Genomic DNA, 21,338 nt, shown 5'->3' with positions numbered 1-21,338 from the left:
TGCCATGTGTAGGAACCTGGGGCCCCACACCAAATAAGTAACCATGTAGTGGAAGGAGATGTACAGACAGCCAGGGAAGCAGATTAGCTGAAAAATATCAGTAAGCTAGTAGCAAAGGGATGCAATGTAGAATGAAAGATGAATGAATGAGAATGAATAGGCTGGGCACTGAGTGAACTAGGAATTATGGTAAAAGGGAATAAATGGCAGTTTTGGTGAAAGAAAGAGTAACTACCATGAGGGAAAGAGAGTGAATGGGAATGAGTGGAAGAGCAAATGTAATGCCGAAAGAATACAAAGTTAAAAATAACTTACATTACTTTATATATACTGTTTGTTTGTTATTTGGTTTTTAGGAGCATTAGCAATTAAGGCCATATTGCTCCGGGATATGCAGTGGTCATTCCCTGACCTTTCCACATCCTCCGTATTTGGTGGTGATGGCTCGAACCCCGGTCTAATCAAGAAGCGTATGCTACACACTGCTGCTCCTTCCCACCTGGCTATGGAGGTGCCTATATATACTGTACTAACAAACATTTACTAACCACATAAACACTACCATTGCATTCTACCCTGGCCTGCAAAAAAAAAAACTTGCTGCTAGGCCTGCACCACAACTGAAGAATAACAGTAAGTTAAGGTGCCCAGAGAGTGCAGTGCAGAAAGAAAGAGTCGAATAAATGAGATGAGATCTAGAAGAATGAATAAAAGTGTAAGCGTGTGAGGAAAAAAAAAAAAAAAACACAAACCATAAATGCTACAGTTAAGTACACACTAACTCGTTTTAATTAGTATTTAAATTTACAGTACACACCATTGCATCCCCTCCTAGTGTGTGAGAAAAAGATGAATGAGTTGAGTGAAAAAAAAAAAAAAAATTATATATATATATATATATAATGAAAAAAAAAAAAAATATATATATATATATATAATGAAAAAAAAAAAACTGCAAGTAGAGTGAGAATGCAGATTGTGAATGAAATAAATGTGTCTCTTCCACCTCCTCGCCTGGTGGGTTCCCCACTGCCAGCTAACATATCCCCCTCCGGAGCGGGATGGGCAGCTTGACCTTCATACCGGATTCGACAGTGCTTGGACATGACACTGACGAAGACATTCTGCGGATTTGCTGCCAACACGCCATTGGCGATCTGAACTGGATACTCTAACCTGGTTCCCTTTAAAACCCCATCCCCAGGCAGGGGGAGAGACGGATCTCTATCTCCTCTCCTCCCTGCCTACCCCCCATACTTCGCCTGGTAGGGCTCGTCTCCACTGACCTCTTTGTGGATGCCTACTCTATCATTCCTTTTCTTCTATCTGTTCCCCCCACAGTCTTCAGTCTCCCCCCTCTCTCACTAAATCGACCAAGGTACACCCTTAACAATGCCGCCAAATTCTAATCAACGTCTGAATGAATGCGAGAATGAGAGTGCAAGAAAAAGAACACAAACCATAAATGCTACAGTTAAGTACACTAACCCTAGTTTTAATTAGTATATAAATTTACACTACACATCATTGCATCCCCTCCTGGTGTGTGAGAAAAAGATGAATCAGTTGAGTGAAAAAAAAATAAAAAAATATATATATATATATATATACAGGGTGTCTCAAAAATATTGGTACAAACGTTTAGGGGAGGTAGGTAACATTTAAAGGTGTGAATCGCATAGGAACCCATAACCGGAAACATCACGGAAAAGTAGAAGCAGAGGCACAAGAAGCAGAAATGACACAAGACAGTAATTAGTAACATTTATTTGACATAACATTAATAATGGAGTACAAGATGGATGCATTTCATGATGTTACAACAGATGCTTGAAGGTTCCACCATGAGACGCGATGCAGGCGCGACATCGACGCAGCATGGATTGGCGGACACGGTCGAACACACCTGGAGTTTCTTTGACAGTAGCAGCAGCAGCGCAGATGAGTCTCACCACAAGATCCATTTCCGTCTCCACAGGCGATTCATACACGATATGAAGGCCCCCTCCCCACAGAAGAAATCAAGGCTCGATAAATCAGTTGAACATGGGGGCCAGGCAACGTCCACCACGGCCAATCCATCGACGCCCAAAACGCCTATTCAAATGGTCACGAACACACCTTCCATAATGGGCAGGCGCTCCGTTATGCTGAAACCAAATGTTGCGTCTCACATTTGTTGGAACATCGTCAAGTAACCCTGGTAGAACATGTTCAAGAAAGATCCGATATTTAGCAGAGTTTATGTGGGATGGTAACAGGTATGGGCCGACTAAGCAGTCACCGACCATACCTGCCCATCCATTTATTGCGAAGCGATGTTGTGCCACATGGGGGCGCACACCGTGTGGGCCCTCTGCTAATCCATACACTAGGTGCATGTCTGCCAGCTCACAGTTCATATATTGATGCATGCTCTTTGTGCGGCAACTACTGCTCGAATGAGTAAACCAGAAATTTTCCCTCTCACGAACTGATGAACAGCGTACTGACTTACAGTGACGTTTCCGGTTATGGATTCCTATGCGATTTACATTCCTTTAGATGTTACCACCTCCCCTAAACGTTTGTACCAATATTTTTGAGACACCCTGTATATATAAAATTTGGGGGGGGGGGGGGGGAATGATAAAATAAGAAAAAGGTATTAAAAAAAAAAAAAAAGAATGCAAGTAGAGTGAGAATGCAGATTATGAATGAAGGAAATGTGTCTCTACCACCCCTTTGCCTGGTGAGTTCCCCACTGTCAGCTAACATATTCCACCCCGGAGCGGACGGGTAGCTTGACCTTCTTACCGGATTCGACACTGCATGGACATGACAACCATCATCGACAAAGACATACTGCGGCTTTGCTGCCAACACACCATTGGCGATCTGAACTGGGTACTCTCACCCAGTTCCCTTTAAAACTCCATCCCCAGGCAGGGGAGGGAGGAGACAAGTCTCTGTCTCCTCTCCTCCCTGCCTACCCCCCCATACTTCGCATGGTGGGGCTTGTCTCCACTGACCTCTTTAGGGATGCCTACTCTATCGTCCCTATTCTTCTATCTGTTTTCTCCCAGTCTTCAGTCTCCCCCCTTCTCTCTCACTAAACCGACCGAGTACACCCCTTAACAATGCCGCCAAATTTTAATCAATGTCTAAATTCTACTGGTTTCATGTAAATCTCTAAGACAACTAACAGTATTATCTTTCATCTAGCGTATAGCCTCACACTTCTAAATTTAATAACATTAAAATTTTGCCCGACCTATTAGGCCTTTAACACATCTCTTTAGCGTTCAACCCCAACCAGCGATTTCCTAACAGCAATCCCACTAAGCATTAATGTCAAACACGTAAATTTTTTTTTTTTTTAGGTCCTAGCCACTGAAATCCCAGGAAACTAGGTGGTAGGACCTGCCAGAGCAATTTGTTGTGATACTGAATACACCTGGCTAGCCTCCACGTGGCAAGGTTTGGGCAATGTCGGGCCCCATTAGGGGCATGGTGGCCATTAAGCTGGACAAATAATGAGCACAACATATCACACTGCACAGACATGGCCCACACACTTTCAAGTCTCTGGCTTGGCAGCGTATTGCCCTCGATACAGTGAAACATATGCGGAGATGGGAGAAATCCCAGGTGCCGTCTGACAAGAACATACCTTATACTCGGTAATTTCCATTCCTGTGATCAAGACATATGGTTGAAAAGCCCTGTCAGCTTCAGGAAGGAAAGACGTTTTTGCAAATTTTATGTTAAACCTTTTTTTAAAAATTTTTTAATTGATTTTATTACTGCAATCATTTTGCATTAATATTATATTCATTTTAATTTCTGGAGAATTAAGATTCTTAGCAAAGCTTATTATCTTATTATCTTAGCTTATTATCTTCATCATCACTTGGATCCAACTGATGACGACGACATTGAAAGCTTCTCATCCAGCTCTTGGTTTTCAAACACGTGAATCTTCTTCATATAATTTTATAAATGAGAACCAGGAAAAAGTGGTGCACTTCCTCTTCCTTGAGACATGTTTTTAAATTAATTAATCTATTAATATAATTTGAAACTTTTACTTTTACTCTCCTTTATGTAAATTTAACCCTAACCAATACGGATCTAGAGGTGAGTACTAAGATAATAAGCTTTGCTAAGAATCTTAATAGATAATCAACAGTACTTCAAGCTTTCAGCTGTAAAATTAATCATTATTTCTGGAGAATATCATAAGGAAGTGTTCTACGTACCATATTGGGGTAAATTTCTTTTATTCTTTTACAAATGTTTTCTGTATTTATTAATGATATTGATGAAGATATATCAGGCTTAATGTCTAAATTTGCAAATGACACAAAGTTGGCAGGGTGATTAATGACAGTAACGATGGTTACGCAAAAACATCTAGTAGAAAAATTAGGCAGCTGGGCTGAGAAATGGCAATTGAGGTTTCACATAGACAAAAGCAAAGTTTTTTTTTTTTTTTGTAGTTTTTGGCGCATCGGCTTCTGTGGCCATAGTGCACCTCCCAAGGTTTTTGCAGTACTTTGATCCAAGCCCGAGGCGGGGTCTGAACCCGCGACCTTTGGGTTGCCAGTCAGGCACTTTAACCACCTGGCTAGCCCGGTCGGCCAAAAGCAAAGTACTGAATATGGGTAGTAGCAGTAGTCCCAGATTAATGTACCAACTGCGTGGTACTGCACTCAGTGTAGTGGAAAATGAAAAAGATTGTGGGGTAATTGTACAGCCAGATATGAAGTTCTCTGAGAAGTGCAGACAGGCTGCCAGGTCCACACATGGGGTTTTGTCAATAATATACAGGAATTTTGCTAGCCAGAATAAGGAGGTGATTATTCCATTGTATAAGGCAATATCCAGGCCACATCTTGAGTACTACATACAAGTCTGGAGGCCTTGTTTTAGGAAGGATGTAAAGCTACTGGAGCAGGTACAGAGAAGGGCAATGAGATTGGTGAGGGGGGAAAAAGGGGTGCTCTCACCAAGAAAGGCTTCAGTTCTGTAAACTGCATTTGGAGACTAGGAACCTGCAAGGCAACCTGACTGAGGTGTTTACGGCTTTGAATGGTTTGAGCAAGCTCAATGCTGATGGGATTCTTCCTGTTGCTCAGATTACACACTTGAGTAGGCATAAATTCAAATAGAGGAAAGATAGTTGTAGAATAGATGTGCAGAAATTTGCCTTTAGCCAGCAGGTAGTTGAATGAGGTGGGTTTTTTTTTTTTTTTTTTTGCTGACGCTGTGTAAGCTTTCTTTCTTGTATCATTTGCCATTACTAATACTAATGTGATTGCTGAACGATGCTCGATATTCATTCTTCTTCCACCTACCAACATTAAAAATTAAATTTTAGAAATCTGCATAGACACAGACTAATTTTATTTTATTGAAATAACTACTGAAAATAATCTATTCTATAATTTAGTAATACAGTTTATATACCATGTTCTCAGAGCTTTTTGACTATCCCTCAAATATAATAAAATCTTATGTCATTCAGCCAATTTCTTTCTGTCCCTACCTATACTCATAAGTCAAAACATTATGATCCCCTACTTAATAGCATGTTTAGCCACTTTTTCCAGGATAACCGCTTGCACCTGTCGTGGCATTGACTCCACAAGGCTGTGGAAGGTATCCTGCACCATCTAGTCGGAAGGATGTCCCAGAGTTGGGCAATGGAGCAAGGCACTGGCAAATGCTGCATTCCATTATATCCTACAAATGTTTGATAGGATTGATGTCAATGAAATTCAGTTGCAAGGAGAGCACATGAAGTGCTTGGACATGATCCTTGAACTATTCCTGCCCAATCCAGGTCTTGACACAGAGAGCTGTGTTCTTGAAAGAGTCCAGTGTCATATGGACACAGTCACCACACGGGGCAAAACTTGGTCCAAAACAATGCTAAGATAGGATCTCGTGATGAGGGGACTCAGTGATGTCCACGAAAGCATCCCCCAAACCACGATATCATTGCTGCTGGCCTGTTTTAGTCTCAACATACAGCTGGTTACAGCTGTTCACCTGCTCCCTGTTGAATACGGAACCATCCATTGGCATGATGGAGCTGGAACCTCGATTCATTAGACCGCAACTCTTTTACAGTTGTGCTCTCGTGCCCACCACAAGCAGAGGTGGTGACGATGATCAGTCAGTGTGGGCACACAAAGAGGTTGCTTACTCCGCAAACCTATCCAAAAGACCATCCACTGGATGGTATGCTTGGAAATGTTTCTTTGTGCACTCTGGTTGTAGTCTGCTGTTAATTGAAAGATTGTGAGCTGTCTGTTGTCCCAGACAGCACACGACAACCTGTGTTCACCTCAACTGTCAGCTAGTATTGGTCTCCCTGTCCTGGCTGTTGTTATTATTGGGATTAACAACACAAGGGCTACTGTGTCTGTTCACAGTTTATTTACAGGCAACATATCATTAGAGATGTTAAATTATATGCTCCTGTACAGGCCAGTATGTTTTAAATACACAAAAAGTTCTTGTATATTGACTTCATTTCCTAATATATGAGATAAATTAGATGAGATGCTCAATGTTAAGAGTGACCGGAAAGTGTTTGATTGAATGGTTGAATATAAGGGACACTCAACCAGAAAATGACGAACAGTAAGTTGCGCCTGACAGGAGCCTGTCCTGGCATGGTGGGTAGTTGTGTGTCTCTCTTCAGACCATTCCCGTTACACCTTCCCTATGACAGCCTTTGAACAGCTGGTAATACCTGCAGCTGCTGATATGCTAGTCCCTGCCTTCCTAGAGCCATAAATCACTCCCTATTCAAACTCCATCAGATTCTCTTTCCCAACTGCACAAGCTTTATACTGAAAAACTGGCAGGCGCTACCTGTGTCATCACTATATATGCTGTGCTGGTCATTGTCATCACTTCTAGATGCTGTGGGATGCATCCACTCACGAATACAGGAGAGATCATAATGTTTGGTTGAGTGCTATACATCACTGCAGGACTTCAGTTTTGATAACATCAGTTTGAATCCCTTCACTGTATTTTTTTTTTTTAACTGTTGTTGTTTTCAAATCAGTTCAAATGATTATAGAAATAATATTATTAATCATTTGCTTATGCCCATCAATAGTTCTAACAGCCTCTCTCATTGCTTAGGAACTTCATTTCAAACTAAAATTAATCCTGGGTGATTTTTCACTATCAACTGCATTTAGTTTGGTACTAACTAAATGGCATATTATTCTGAGATTAAATCAAGATATAAATTAAACATGGTATAATCAACTAATGATGTTTCAAATTAAATATTTTTACATCACATACAAAAATTGCTATTAATTGCGACAAGTGATACTTGAGGGATACTAACTGCTACCTATAGCCAAGAATTAAAAGTATCCAAATTCAATTTTAAAAAACTAAGAAATTTCAAAATAAAAATGAAAACTGTAAATTAATAAGCAAGAGCCATTCACTCAGGGAAGCACAGCGACTTGGGATCTGCAAATATGAAGCACAAAAGCTTACTGAAATAAATCTAGGAACCCGACCACTAATAAGTGAACACTTATGTTGTGTTTTTTTTGTCTAAAAAAACACAAAAGAAAGTTATGGAAAACCACAACAATATCAATTTGATCACCAGATATCTATTACTGTGAAAATTCCCAAACACATGTATTTCTGATGTGGACTGCTTATTAACAGCAAAATGACCATGGATGCCTGATGCCAGCAATAAAAGATAGAATGAACTAAAAACATGCTTTAAACATGGATGACACACTGTAATCTGCAAACAGCTCAAGCAGACTAAAAGATAATTACATACTGGATTCAGCTTGTGGACGGTTTGCTTATAGACAGTAAATTAACACTATGAGTAGATACCAACTGATAAGACTAACAAATATTGAGTGATTTTGAGAGTGCATTTTTAAGAAAGAAGTGCGGAATATATCTGTCCCTATTATTAACATTCCCATACCTGTATATTGGATGTTGCATTATTAAAAGTCTATTCTCTTCTAATGGCAGCTGATTTTTCTGAAAGAAAAAAAAATATAATTTTAAAATATCAATATTCAAAAATAAAACATGTAGTGAAATAAACTATATTTATAAAAGTATATTTGTCAACTTTTAGAAACTGAATGTCAGTAAGAATCTTCTGTGTAAGATATTGACCATTGAATAGCAGCTCCGTACGTAGACTCTTATGGTAGTGAAAAGCTATCAGAGTATTCTGTTGTAACAGATATCTGACTGGTTATCCTCTACAACCAATCAGATAGCCTGATAACAAAGTTTTTTCTACTGATGTTTCATAGAAACATTTTTCCTGGTTTTTATTATCTGTGTTGCGAATTTGTCAATAAAAATTATAACAAATAAAAGAAAAATCTATATTAAACAGATAAGTTTGGAAGTTTTCTGGAATCAAGGAAGATAGTTATAGGTAAATTGCTGCTATCCTTCAGGAAGGTTTTGATATTGTTATTTTTGGTTCTGTATCTTGTCTATACATGAAGTGAAAAAAGTGAAGCTTGCATGAAATTAGTTTTTCTGTATGAATATCAAGAATTATCGTAAAAAAAAAAAAAAAACTTGTAGCGTGCAGTCTCTCAAAATGCCGACTGTCCTATGACAAACACGGGTCTTATGTTCCAAAAAAAAATTAATTAGATTTCTTTTATTAAAAAGAATAAATTATTTATTTTTGCTGATGAGTTGGTATTTATTCTCTAATTCGGTCAACTTATGTTACCAGTGCCAAAAAAGTAAATCAGTCATGTTCAGTACAGAGTACTTGTAAAAATATTTTGGATTATGCATCCATTATATAAAATGTTCAGTCTGACACAACTTTTTAAGAAATATTAAAAAGTATTTTTTAATTAATTATTAAATTAAATAAATAATTATTAATTTTAAATAAATGTATTATTTTCATCATTAGTAATCCCTACAGTTGTGAACTGTGAATTGTAAGACTATATTGAAAAAACTGGTAGCATACTGGCAAGAAGAAAATATCTCCAGCAGGGTATGTATCTAAATAAAAAATTCAACTTTCAATTCAACTACTCGTGTGAGTGTCCAGATGAATATCGTCTGGTGGGATGCTCCAATTCTGCATTAGATTTTTCTATGACTCCACAGGTTTGTTTTCATTTGGTTTATTCCTTTTGTGGTTTACCAAAGGAAAGTTAAAGAGGTAAGGCCAGATAGGATGAGAGGGCAGATTCTGAAGTATTGCTGCATATGTAAGCAGAAGCATCTGTCTCCAAAAGGATAATGGAGGTTCATACATATCTGTATATAAACTATGGAGTGGTGATATTCGGAAGGCACTTAAAGTTATTTTAAGGGCATTGTGTTGAATGGGATTGAGCCACTGCAATGCTGATTTCCTAGCCAAGACATACACAGTTGCATCACAGTCTACTTGGGATTGGATCATGGTTCAGCACAAGTGCAGAAGAAGGGTATCAATCAGCCCCCAATGACATGGCAGAGAGTACTCTAAGCATATTAATTTTCCTCAGATAAATGGTTTGTACGTATACTGTATGTGTTTTAGGAAGGTTAGCTTCTTGTCTAATATTAAGCCTAGGAATCTGATGTTGTCATTTAGTGGTATAACACGATAACTTCCCAAATGCAATTCTGGGCAAGGGTGCATTCTGGGCTTCTTGCAGATGTGTACAGTAATGATTTTCTGTGGAGACAGTCAGTAACGATTTTGACACATCCATAATTGTATTTTATTTATTGAAGTTAGAATTTCCTTTTAACGGAATGTATATTCTGAGGGTGACTAGATATGGTGAAGTCACTGGCATAAAGATATGTTTCTACACAATTTGGGACAGTTGTCATCAGAGTGTGCAATCTAACCGAGAAGACTGTAGCACTGACGACTGATCCTTGTTGAACCCCTTCCTCCTGTGTGAAGATTCTAGAGAATATACTTCAACTGGGTAGCAGTAATCCCAGAATAACACACTAACTGTCTGGTACAATACACATAATAGTTGGAATATGGAAAAGACCTGTGGACAATTGTGCAGTCAGATATGAAGTTCTTTGAGCAGTGCAGACAGGCTGCCAGGACAGTTCATAGGGTTTCGTCAATGATATACAGGAATTTTTTCAGCAAGGATAAGGAGGTGTTTATCCCATTGTATAAGGGATGGTTAAACCACATCTTGAGCATGGCATACAGGTCTGGAGTCTTCATCTCAGTTATCGGTTGATTCAACTACTGCTCATCTCAGATGCCCAAATTATTCGCTGTATGATTCCTTTCACCTCAAAGGTGGTACTTGTGCATATGTCCGTTCTGATATTCCCTGTCAGAGACTTGGCAATTTGGAATCTCCTCTCTTTGATCTTCTCTGGCTTAAAATCTCTCTACCTCATTGTGTCCAATTCATCTGTTGTCTCTACAGTTCTCCCAACTCCACTAATCACTTGGAGCTCTTTGACTTCCTCTCTTTGCAACTTGACTTTCTCCAGTCCAACTTTCCTAACAGTGAGGTAATTTTCCTTGGTGATTTTAATGTTCACAACTCCAGCTGGTTTCCGTTTTCTAGTCACACCGACCCAGCTGGTCGTGATGCTGAGGCTTTTGCAATTACTAATGACCTTGCACAGATTGTTCATTTACCTACAAGAATACCGGACAATCCTAATCATACAGCCAATATGCTTGATCTTTTTCTCACAAACAACCCTTCTAAGTACACAGTCGAAGTGAGAAGTCCTTTAGGCACTTCAGATCACAACTTGGTGATTGTTTCTTCTCCAATGTAACCTTTATCTCGTGGCTATTCCCAACCTCGTGTTGTTTGGCATTACAAGAATGCAAAATGGGATGACCTGCGCAGCCAATACGTTTGATCTTTTTCTCACAAACAACCCTTCTAAGTACACGGTCGAAGTGAGAGGTCCTTTAGGCACTTCAGATCACAACTTGGTGATCGTCTCTTCTCCAATGGAACCTTTATATCATGGCTATTCCCAACCTCGTGTTGTTTGGCATTACGAGAATGCAAAATGGAATGACTGCGAGACTTCTTTTCTTCTTTTCCTTGGTCGGATTACTGTTTCAAAACTTCTGATATCAACGTTTGCTCAGGTCGTATCAGTGAAATTATTTTTGCAGGAATGGAATCCTTTATCCCACACTCCGCTTTAAAATCTCGTCCTTTATCTAAACCTTGGTTTTGCAATAAATCTGCTAAGACTGTTTTCAAGAGAAGAATGTTGCATATCATAATTGGCTTGTTTCTAATTCTCCAGTTTCATTTTCTGTGTACACCAAAGCTCGCAACAATTGTAAAGCAGTTATTAATCAATCAAAACTAGAGTTTGAACAGGCTAAGAGTAGAAAACTTGCTTCTTGCCCTAATGGTAGCCGAGCATTCTGGCCTCTTGCCAAAACTATTGGCCGCAACTTTTGCCCATCTCTGCTCCCACCTCTGTCCAAACCAGATGGTTCTGTTGTCACTTCAGCCAAGGATAAAGCTGACCTGCTAGCATCCCATTTTTCTTCCAATTCATGTATTAATGATCTTGGTAAAACAATTCCCACCATTCCCAACACGCTCCATTCAATGCCCCCTGTGGTCTTCCGTCAAAAGGATGTCAGAAGGATTTTGACGAATCTTGATGCTAAGAAAGTTCCAGGTCCCGATGGTATTTCTCCACTTGTTCTCAAAACCTGTGCTCCTGAACTTATTCCTATTCTTTGCCGCCTTTTTTCATTTTCTTATTCCAAAGGTGTTTTTTCTTCTGCTTGGAAATTTGCTCATATCCAGCCAGTTCCTAAAAAGGGTGACAAATCCCTCCCATCCAATTATTGTCCCATTGCAATTACTTCTACTCTTTCTAAAGTAATGGAGAAATCAATTAACCGCCAACTCTTAAACTACCTAGAAACCTTCCGTCTGATCAACGATCGCCAGTATGGATTCCGTCAGTGTCGATCCACTGGTGACATTCTGGCTTATGTTACCTATTTATGGACTAATTCAATGGAAAGGTTCGGTGAAACACAAGTAGTTGCTCTTGACATCTCAAAGGCTTTCGATCGTGTTTGGCATAAAGGTCTTCTAAACAAGCTTCCATCTTATGGTTTGCCAACTGTTTTTAGTAATTGGTTATCCAGTTTTCTCTCTGATCGCTCACTGAGGGTGATGGTAGATGGCTCTCTGTCTTCTAACTTCTCCACTAATGCCGGTGTCCCCCAAGGTTCAGTTCTTTCCCCCACTCTTTTCCTCTTGTATATCAATGACCTTCTTCCATTGACTGGAAATCCTATCCATAGTTTTGCAGATGATAGCACATTGCATTCCACTTTCCATTTTGAGAAACCTTGTCCTGCTCAATCAGTTTCAACTTCTTGAAAATCTACCAATTCCTTAAATGCCGATCTTCAGGTAATTCTCCAGCGGTGCAAAGCCAACTTAGTTGATTTCAACCCTTCTAAAACTCATCTTGTCTTATATCTCGCAAAAAGGATTCTTCTGCTCCTATGCTTATCTTTGGTGACACTCCGATTTCTAGGCAAAATGATTTATCTCTTTTGGGGATTACCCTGACTTCTAATCTCTCTTGGCACAAGCACATTACAAATATTGCTTCCTCTGCATCTAAAAAACTTGGTTTTCACTTTCACTCTCGGCGTTACTTTTCTTCCAAACAGCTGCTCACTCTGCATAAATTGCAAATCCGCCCTGCCATGGAATATTGTTCCCACATCTGGGGTGGTGCCCCCAAAACCTCTCTCAGGCTTCTTGATTCCATTCAGAAGAGGGCAGTTAGGTTAATTAATGATTCATCTCTAACAGAGTCTCTCCACTCGCTTTCTCATAGACGCACTGTTTCTGCTGCATGCCTCTTCTACAGATACTTCCATGGGCACTGTTCTTCTGAATTGGCTTCTATAATTCCCGCTCTCTCTTTCAAAACGGTCCGAACACATGCCACCACCAGCCAACATCCATTTACTGTCCAACTTCAAACTCACAGAACCAACTTTTCATCTTCCTCGTTTATTCATTCAACTGCCGTTTTCTGGAACATCCTTCCTCATACGTATTTCCTGAAAATTACAGTCTACAGAAGTTCAAGTCCAATGTCAACAAGTATCTTCTTTCGTCTTCTCAACCTCCAACCCAAGCACGGTACTAAGTACTATAGGTTCTAATACCTCTCGTGTTTCGGGTTTACATAAAAAAAAAAATTTTTCAGGAAGGATGTGGTTCTGTTGGAATGGGTGCAGAGAGGAGCAACAAGATTGGTGAGGGGAAACAAAAGGGTGCACTTACCAAGAAAGGCTCCAGTTCAACAAATCGCATCTTCTGAAGACTAGGCACCGGCATCTGATTGAGGTGTTTAAGGCCTTGAATGGATTGAGTAAGTGCAGTGCTGACAGAATCCTTCTTCTTGCTCAGACTACACACATCACATCAGGTGGCATAAATTCAAATTGAGGAAGGATGGTTGCAAGTTGGATGTGTGGAAATTTTCCTTCAGCCAGAGGGTGGTTGATTGCCAGAACAAATTCTCATCAGGTGTTGTAGAGGTGGGTAGTTTGAATAAATTCAAGAAAGAACTATATAAACTGTTAGTGGAGATGGACAGGTGAAATGTGCTGGTTTTTTTTTTTTTTTGTTGTTGCTGTATAAGCTTGCTTTCTTGCATCACTTGCCTCTACTACTACTATTAATAATAATAGTATCCACTGTGCCTGCCATTTATGAGCAGTATGGGGATTGGCACCTCCATAGCCAGGTGGGAAGGGCAGCAGTGCATAGCACACACTTCTTGATTAGACCGGGATCGAATATACCCCCGTCTAATCAAGACCAGGGTATATTCGTCCTTCTTGCACCTATATGTGAAAAAAAACATAAGCAACCTATTAAGCACACATGTGACAGACAGTAATATGATAGCTCCCAAAGCACTTAGGATGAACAGTGCTACTGTAGGAGATGGGTGGTATAGAGTGAAACTTTAGGGGAAGTGCATCAAATGTACGGGGCACTATAATGAACCAGTGCTGATGATTGATTATGCCATAATGGATGGTGAGCAAACAACTATATTCAAATACAGTAGAACCCAGATAAGAAGTTTTCCCCCCTTACTAGGTTTGGTTTCATAAGTCCCAATTTCAACACTATACGTTGCAATGTATTATTTTTCTAAGAAGTTTCCTGGGTAAAAAGGTTTCCTGCATAAAAAGTTTGTGATAAAAATAATACTGTGTATATCATTATAATGATATACACAGTGTATCATTATAATGACATTTTCCCACTTAATGTTTTTTAAATATAGAAATTACTTATTTTTAATATTAAAAAAATATTAAACAATATAAACATTTGGTAATCAAAGAAGTTAGTGCCAAGCACCATTTTAGTTCGTAGTAAACCAGCGAAGTAGGTGAAAAGGTATCGTTTTTGATATACATGTATCTCATATTGTGAATGCCTTCACAATGAATTGCCCTGATATTGCACTACCTCCAATAAGCAACATGTCGCCAATGGAGAAGACTAATGTTACTTATTCTTGGCAGATACCGCCACCCAGGGGGTTGTAGAGTATCTGCCGAGAATCCACTGGCGAAATGTTGCCTATTTAAGAATCCATTGTCGAAGCATAGCTTATTCGAGATAGTTCAATATCTGGGCAACTCATTGTGAAGGCATTCACAATATGAGATATAACAGAAACAATGCCATTTTACTTACTTCGGTGGTTTACTACAAACTAAAATGATGCTATGCACTAACTTTTTCGATTAGTGAATTTTCCAGAGTCTGAGGCTTTCAGCATAAAACCTTTTTAGTATAAACATTTTGATATAATGGAAGTGACATATTGCAATTGTTTTTGTCAATATCCATAATTGAATACATAGACCACATTGAGGGTTACATTTTGATGGTTGTGAACAGTTCGGAATTACTTAGTGGAGCGTTGCTCTGTCTCAGTGTAATTGTGACTTTTTAAGGTATGTTGAAACTCCAAAGAAGCTCATTCTTCCAACTTGGTAATAAGTTTACCAAGGGCAGAATGTTAAGCAATTAGAAATCCTCAGTTTAAAAATGTTTCCCATAGGCAGAGTAAAATATTTATAAATTCTGAAATAGTACTTAAAAATCAACTTTAACTTATGTATGTCTTTTTTCATTTTTATCCGTGTAGTTAATATTTCATACCCTTAGGTCATTTTCCCTTCTAAGAAGTTTTCCCGCATAAGAAATTCTAAACCTCCAGTCCCTTGGAAAACTTCTTATCCAGGTTCTACTGTAAATCTTATGAGTTCATATACAAAACCGCTTAGTACAATATGAGGTGCAAGTCAGAAGATTCCAGACTGGCCACACTGAGCACTAACCACATGTAGTATAGCAGTACACAATTATATACCACTGAACTACTTCACTGGGGTTAGTGTAGTGATTTTCCTGCCAATAGGACATTGTACTATTGGTGCGAAATAACTTGCAAGTTTTGCAGCCGAGTATGACAGTGGACATTAAGGAACAGCAAATTTGCATCATGTTTTGTCATAAATTTAGGAAAAACAGCTTGGAGACTTAGGAAATGTTTAAACAAGCATTTGGTGATGATGATGACATGGGTGGAACACACTTTTCAATCGTATTCACATTTCCAAGTGGCCAAACATTCGTTGAGGATTTTGAGTGCTCAGGTTGTCCATCATCAAGTTGGACTGATGAAAATGTTTACAAAGTGTATCAAATCATCCATGAAGAGATGGCATATGATTAACGATGTCTGTAACATTGTAGGCCTATCATGCAATACATGCCAATGCATTTTAACTGTAAACATAGGCAGGTTTCTGCAAAATTTTTTGCCCAGTTTCCTAAGTGACAAACAGAAACAGAACCTGATTTCTGTGTTCAGGGACCTGCAAGCACAGGCCAGAAAGGGCAGAAGCTTCCTTTCCAAAGTCATAACAGGGAATGAAAGCTGGGTTTGTAGTTATGACCCAGAAAGAAAGCAGCAGTCCTCCCAGGAAAAGTTCATCATCCCCACATTCAAAAAAGGCAAGGCAAGTCAGAATAAATATCAAGGGCATGATGAATGTTTTCTTCAACAATGAGTGAATTGTTCATCGTGAGTACCTTCTGTGAGGCCAAACTGTAAATCACTAGTTCTACACTGGGCTCTTAAGGCATTTGGAGGAGGATGATGCTAGAAGAAAATGTCCAGACAAATGGTGCACTCAGGGTTGGCTTCTACATCACAACAACATGCCAGTCCACACAGTTTTGTCAGTTCAGCAGTTTTTAGCCAAGAATAAAATGGTGAAGGTCCCACACCCTTCCTATTTTACCAACGTGGCCCACTGTGACTTCTTCCTCTTCCCCAAAATGAAAATCCAATTAAAAGGATGAAGATCCAAGACATTACATCATAAAACAGGAGTTGCAGATAAGCTTCAAGTGCTGGGATTGATATATGTAAACTCTGAAGAGGACTACTTTGAAGTGGAAACTGCCAACATGTAGCTAACATAAATCCAAATTAATTTATCAACCCAGTATGAAAACCTTTGTCTTACACTTCATATAATAACAATAACAGTTTAGCTTACCTTTGCCTTTTTCCTGATAATAACTTTGACACCATCTACCGACACAGTAAAAGTTACCTTTTTCTTCTTGATTCCCTTTGCTTTAAATTCATACTAAAAAAGAAACAAAAGCAAAAGAAATAAACATATAAGATAGTTTTTATACATATTTAATGATATGTATAAATTCATTTCTTGCCATAAAGAAAAGGAACACAGAACCTGAATTTGTAAACCTCAGCATGAAAAATCAGTGGAGTTTAAAAAATTCTGCATACAATAAACATATTTATGTAATAAATAAAGCAAAGAATAAAAAAATAAAATAAAATAAAAGTAAGAAATCAAACTGAAAAATAATTCCATTTCATTCTGAGCTCTTGCATCCACAGATCAGCATCAATAAATATCTTGTTGAAGGTGTTTGTTATTTGGTTTTTAGGAGCATTAGCAACTAAGGACATATTGCTCCGGGCTTAGATGCCAATGCGCCATAAAAAACCAAACCAAATCAAATCAAATCAAAAGCTCCGGGAATATGCGGTGGTCATTCTCTGACCTTTCCGCATCCTCCGTATTTGGTGGTGACGGGCTCGAACCCCGGTCTAATCAAGAAGCGTGTGCTACACATTGCTGCTCCTTCCCACCTGGCTACGGATGTGCCCTGTTGAAGGTGTCAAAAAGCATAAGTGCCAGCGGCAAAAATAGGGCAGGGCAGTGACCTCGGATCCATACTTCAGAGGGGTTGAAGCAGGACAAAGAATGGAAGTGAGGATTAGAGAGAGCCATTGTGCTCAAATTATTATTTTTATTACTATTTTTAACATTTTTTATTATTTTATAACAGTTATAATAATGGTAACAACATATTTGCAGAAGTGTACTTCTCATGTGTTTAAATTATTAGAAGTCCACAAGTCACCTTATCACTCACTATTGTTCCTGTGCTCACCTGTTTCCTCTCTTCTCTTCACTTCTTCAAAAAAATTTACACCAAATCCTCCTGGGAAATTTCGACTACTAGCATATTCAGTAATTTGCCACATAAAATTACAGTGAAAACAATTTTTATTCCTGAATTTTTCAAAAGTTCAAGTATTGTTTTAGAAATTTTATTCTGGCTAGGATATCATACTTTATTACATTTGACATAGCACAAATTACAATGAATGCATTTTCCCGTAAATATCAGTGCCCTGTTTATGATAGGTGGAATAGGACCAGGGTATGTCTGCCAGGGGAAAAGGTTGATGACGTTGTACACGTTGGCACTAATGATATTAAGAGTAGAAAACCAGCGGAATTACTTAACAAGTACAGGTCACTGTTGAAAGAAAGCCGTGAATTAGGGTTGAATTTGAAAGTGTCTGCAATTCTGCCCAGACACAATAGGAGGGAGTATATGATGAGAGCTTTTTCTTTCGATTCGACCCTGGAGAGATTGTGCAAGGCTCAAGGGGGTAGAATTTTTCTCAGCCTGGTCTGTGCTTGTTAACAGGAGAGACTGCTTCTACAGGGATGGAATACACTTAAATAGAAAGAGTGCAAGAATATTTGCTGATGCTATCGAGGCAGTGTTAGGTAGGTCGGAAAACTGCTAGCTTGGGGGGGGGGGATACACGGACTAATAGATTAACAGTAGCTGCTGGCAGAGGTCAAAGTAATTCTTGCACTGCTTCTATTGGAATGAGCAGCAGCCTGGAAAACAAGATGCAGGGGATTTCAGAGACTGCTGGGAGTCATTGCGGTATAAGTAAACACACAGGTTGTGTTAGGGTAGCTAAGAATAGGAACAGGTGCAGGTATACTTGCGTGTACACCAATGCTAGGAATTTGGTAAATAAATTTGATGAATTTGAGGTGTTGGTCAAAACTTCAAAGTCAGATATTGTTGGGATATCAGAGACATGGTGTCACACAGATATAAGGAATGTAGAACTGGAATTTGGGGAGTACAATGTGTACAGAAAGAATAGACAGGTTAGAAAGGGAGGAGAGGTTATGCTTTTAGTTAAGAAACATAAAATCCAAGGAAGTGCAGCCAGTCGACATCGTTGGATAGTGCAGTGTCGAGTCAGTTTGGGTGACATAAGCACTGGGAAATCAAAATTGAGAGTAGGAGTGTGTTATAAGCCTAATGCCTCTGATGCCTAATGCCTTGACCTAATAAAAAACCGTACAGGGAAATAGAGTGGGCCAGTAAATCAGAGAGTCTTATAATCGAGGATTTTAATTTTTCAGATATTGACTGGAATTTGTGGTTTGGTCACTCACACAATAGCAAGGCTTTTGTAGATTTATTGGATGATTGTTTTCTACATCAGCATGTTTGGGATGCAACTTGAGGGAGTAATACTCTTGTTCTGATCATCAGTAGTGATTCTTCAAGCATTAAGAATCTGCAGATAAAGGAACCACTAAGTGGTAGTGATCACAGTGTGCTGAATTGGGATTTACTCAAAGAGGTAACTACCAACAAGGATAAAGGGGAAGGTTTTTGCTTTCGTAAAGGTGACTACGGAGGTCTGAGACTATTTAAATTCTATACGGGGGGACCGACTGATGATGTTACCAACAGCAAATTCAAAATGGGAAGCATTCAAAGAATTAATCTTGGAAGCTACTAGGCTTTACATACCAACTAAGAAATATTGTTCATGCCTAAGTGGATGTCAGATGAACTAATGAGACATGTGGCAGAGAAGAAAAATGCATGGGATACATATAATCAGTGTGTGACATGGAAGCCTACGATAGATATAAGCTGGTCTGTAACCAAGTCACAAAGGAGGTTAGGCAGGCAAAGGCAGTTTATTATGAGAAATCTTTGGCAAATGATGCAAAGTAAAACAGCAAAGAGTTCTTTACGTATGTAAACTCTAGAAGGAAGGGGGGTGAATCAGATTGGTCCACTGGATATCGATGGTTCAACTGCTGATGATCCTGCTCAAGGTGGCTAACAAACTAAATGAGTATTTTGCATCTACAATCACACGTGATCAGTTATTCAGGGAGAGGAATGACAGAGGTCAACTAAACTCTGGGAGTGAGCTAGATGATTTTGTAATAACTGAGAGGAAAGTGGAGGAGAAATTGTTGAAGATAAACATAAGAAAGGCACCTGGGGTGGATGGGATCTATCCAGTTATATTAAAGGAGGCAGCAAAGGAAGTAATCAAACTCTTAGCCATAATCATGAGAGCTTCCTTGGACTCAGGGGAGGTACCCATGTCCTGGAGATGTGCAAATGTGACCCTAATTTACAAAGGAGGATCAAAGGGCAACACAAGTAATTATAGACCTGTTAGTTTAACTTCTGTTCCAGGGAAATTCATGGAGGCACTGGTTAAAGAAGCACTGCAGGATCATCTAGACAAGGCTTCAGTTATAGCTCGGACACAGCATGGGTTTGTTAAGGGGAAGTCTTGTCTGACCAATATGATTGGATACTATGATGTGGTCACAAAGCAACTGGATGCAAGGAATAACTTTGATATCATATATTTGGATCTTAGAAAGGCTTTTGATACTGATGCACATGGAAGACTGCTGAACAAATTGGAGCAGTGTGGCATTGGAGGCAAATTGCTGCTATGGATAAAGGGATGGTTGAGTGGGAGAAGACAAAGAGTGGTAATCAATGGACACTGCTCTTCGTGGAATAATGTTATTAGTGGAGTCCCTCAGGGTTCAGTTTTGGGTCCATTATTGTTTTCTGTATTTAAAATGATATTGATGATGTATATCAGGCTTAATGTCCAAGTTTGCAGACAATATGAAGGTTAGCAGGGTGGTTAATGACACTAATGACAGTAAGCTGCTGCAACAGGATCTAGAAAAGTTGAGCATATGGGCTGAGAGGTGGCAAATGAAGTTTAACATTGACAAATCTAAAGTATTACATATGGGAAGCAGTAACTCCAAAGTAACGTATGAACTCTGTGGTACTACACTGACACTCGTAGAAAATGAAAAGGACCTGGGGTAATTGTGCAGGCAGATATGAAGTTTTCGATCTAAGGTCTGCAAAAGTAGCTCATGGTGTCTTTTCAATGACATACAGGAATTTTTCTAGCAGGGATAAGGAGGTGATTATCCCTTGTATAAGGCGATGGTCATACCACACTTTGAGTACTGTATACAGGTCTGAAGGCCTCATTTTAAGAAGTATGTAGAGCTGTTGGAATGAGTACAGAGAAGGGCACCAAGATTAGTGAATGGATCCAAGGGCTGCTCTTATGAAGAGAGGCTTATGTTTTGCAGGTTACAGTGTTTGTAGACTAGGCACCTGTGAGGTGATCTGATTTAGGTGTATAAAGCCTTGAATGGTTTGAGCATGCTCAATGCTGATGGGATTCTTCCTCTTGCTCAGAATAATCACCTGAAAAGGCATAAATTCAAATTGAGGAAAAACAGTTGTAGGATAGATGTGTGGAAATTTGCTTTTAGCCAGCAGGTAGTTGATTACTGGAACAGACTTCCACCTTTTGTTGTGAAAGTTGATAGCCTAAATAAATTTAAGGCTGAGCTGGACAGATATTTTGAACGAACAGAGGGGTGAAATCAGAACTTTTTTTTTTTTTTTTTTGGCTGATGATGCATAAGCTTGCTTTCTTGCATCGTATGCCTCTACTAATGCTAATGCTATGCACTCTGAGGAGCTGAGCTCAATTTTGTCTCTTATCTCATCAGGATGCCTATTATACACTTGCAA

The 21,338-nt window shown here is 39.1% G+C and overlaps 1 protein-coding gene across 1 annotated transcript in view; it reads right to left on the bottom strand.

Annotated features, from left to right (window-relative positions):
• LOC150089558 (uncharacterized) overlaps positions 1-21,338 on the bottom strand; it is a 185,746-nt gene that overhangs the window by 155,054 nt on the left and 9,354 nt on the right. The window contains exons 2-3 of the mRNA XM_090390029.1: positions 16,646-16,738; positions 7,979-8,037 (exon numbers count right to left, since the gene is read on the bottom strand). Of these exons, the coding sequence (XP_090246155.1) occupies positions 7,979-8,037; positions 16,646-16,738 (152 nt within the window). The remainder of the gene's footprint in view (positions 1-7,978; positions 8,038-16,645; positions 16,739-21,338) is intronic.

The sequence above is a fragment of the Mastigoproctus giganteus genome, chromosome 2 (assembly GCF_048544385.1).
Source record: "Mastigoproctus giganteus isolate SK-2022 chromosome 2, ASM4854438v1, whole genome shotgun sequence".
Classification (NCBI taxonomy): Eukaryota; Metazoa; Arthropoda; class Arachnida; order Uropygi; family Thelyphonidae; genus Mastigoproctus; species Mastigoproctus giganteus.
Note: the sequence above shows the minus strand (reverse complement) of the source record. Positions and strands in the feature narration are given on the sequence as shown.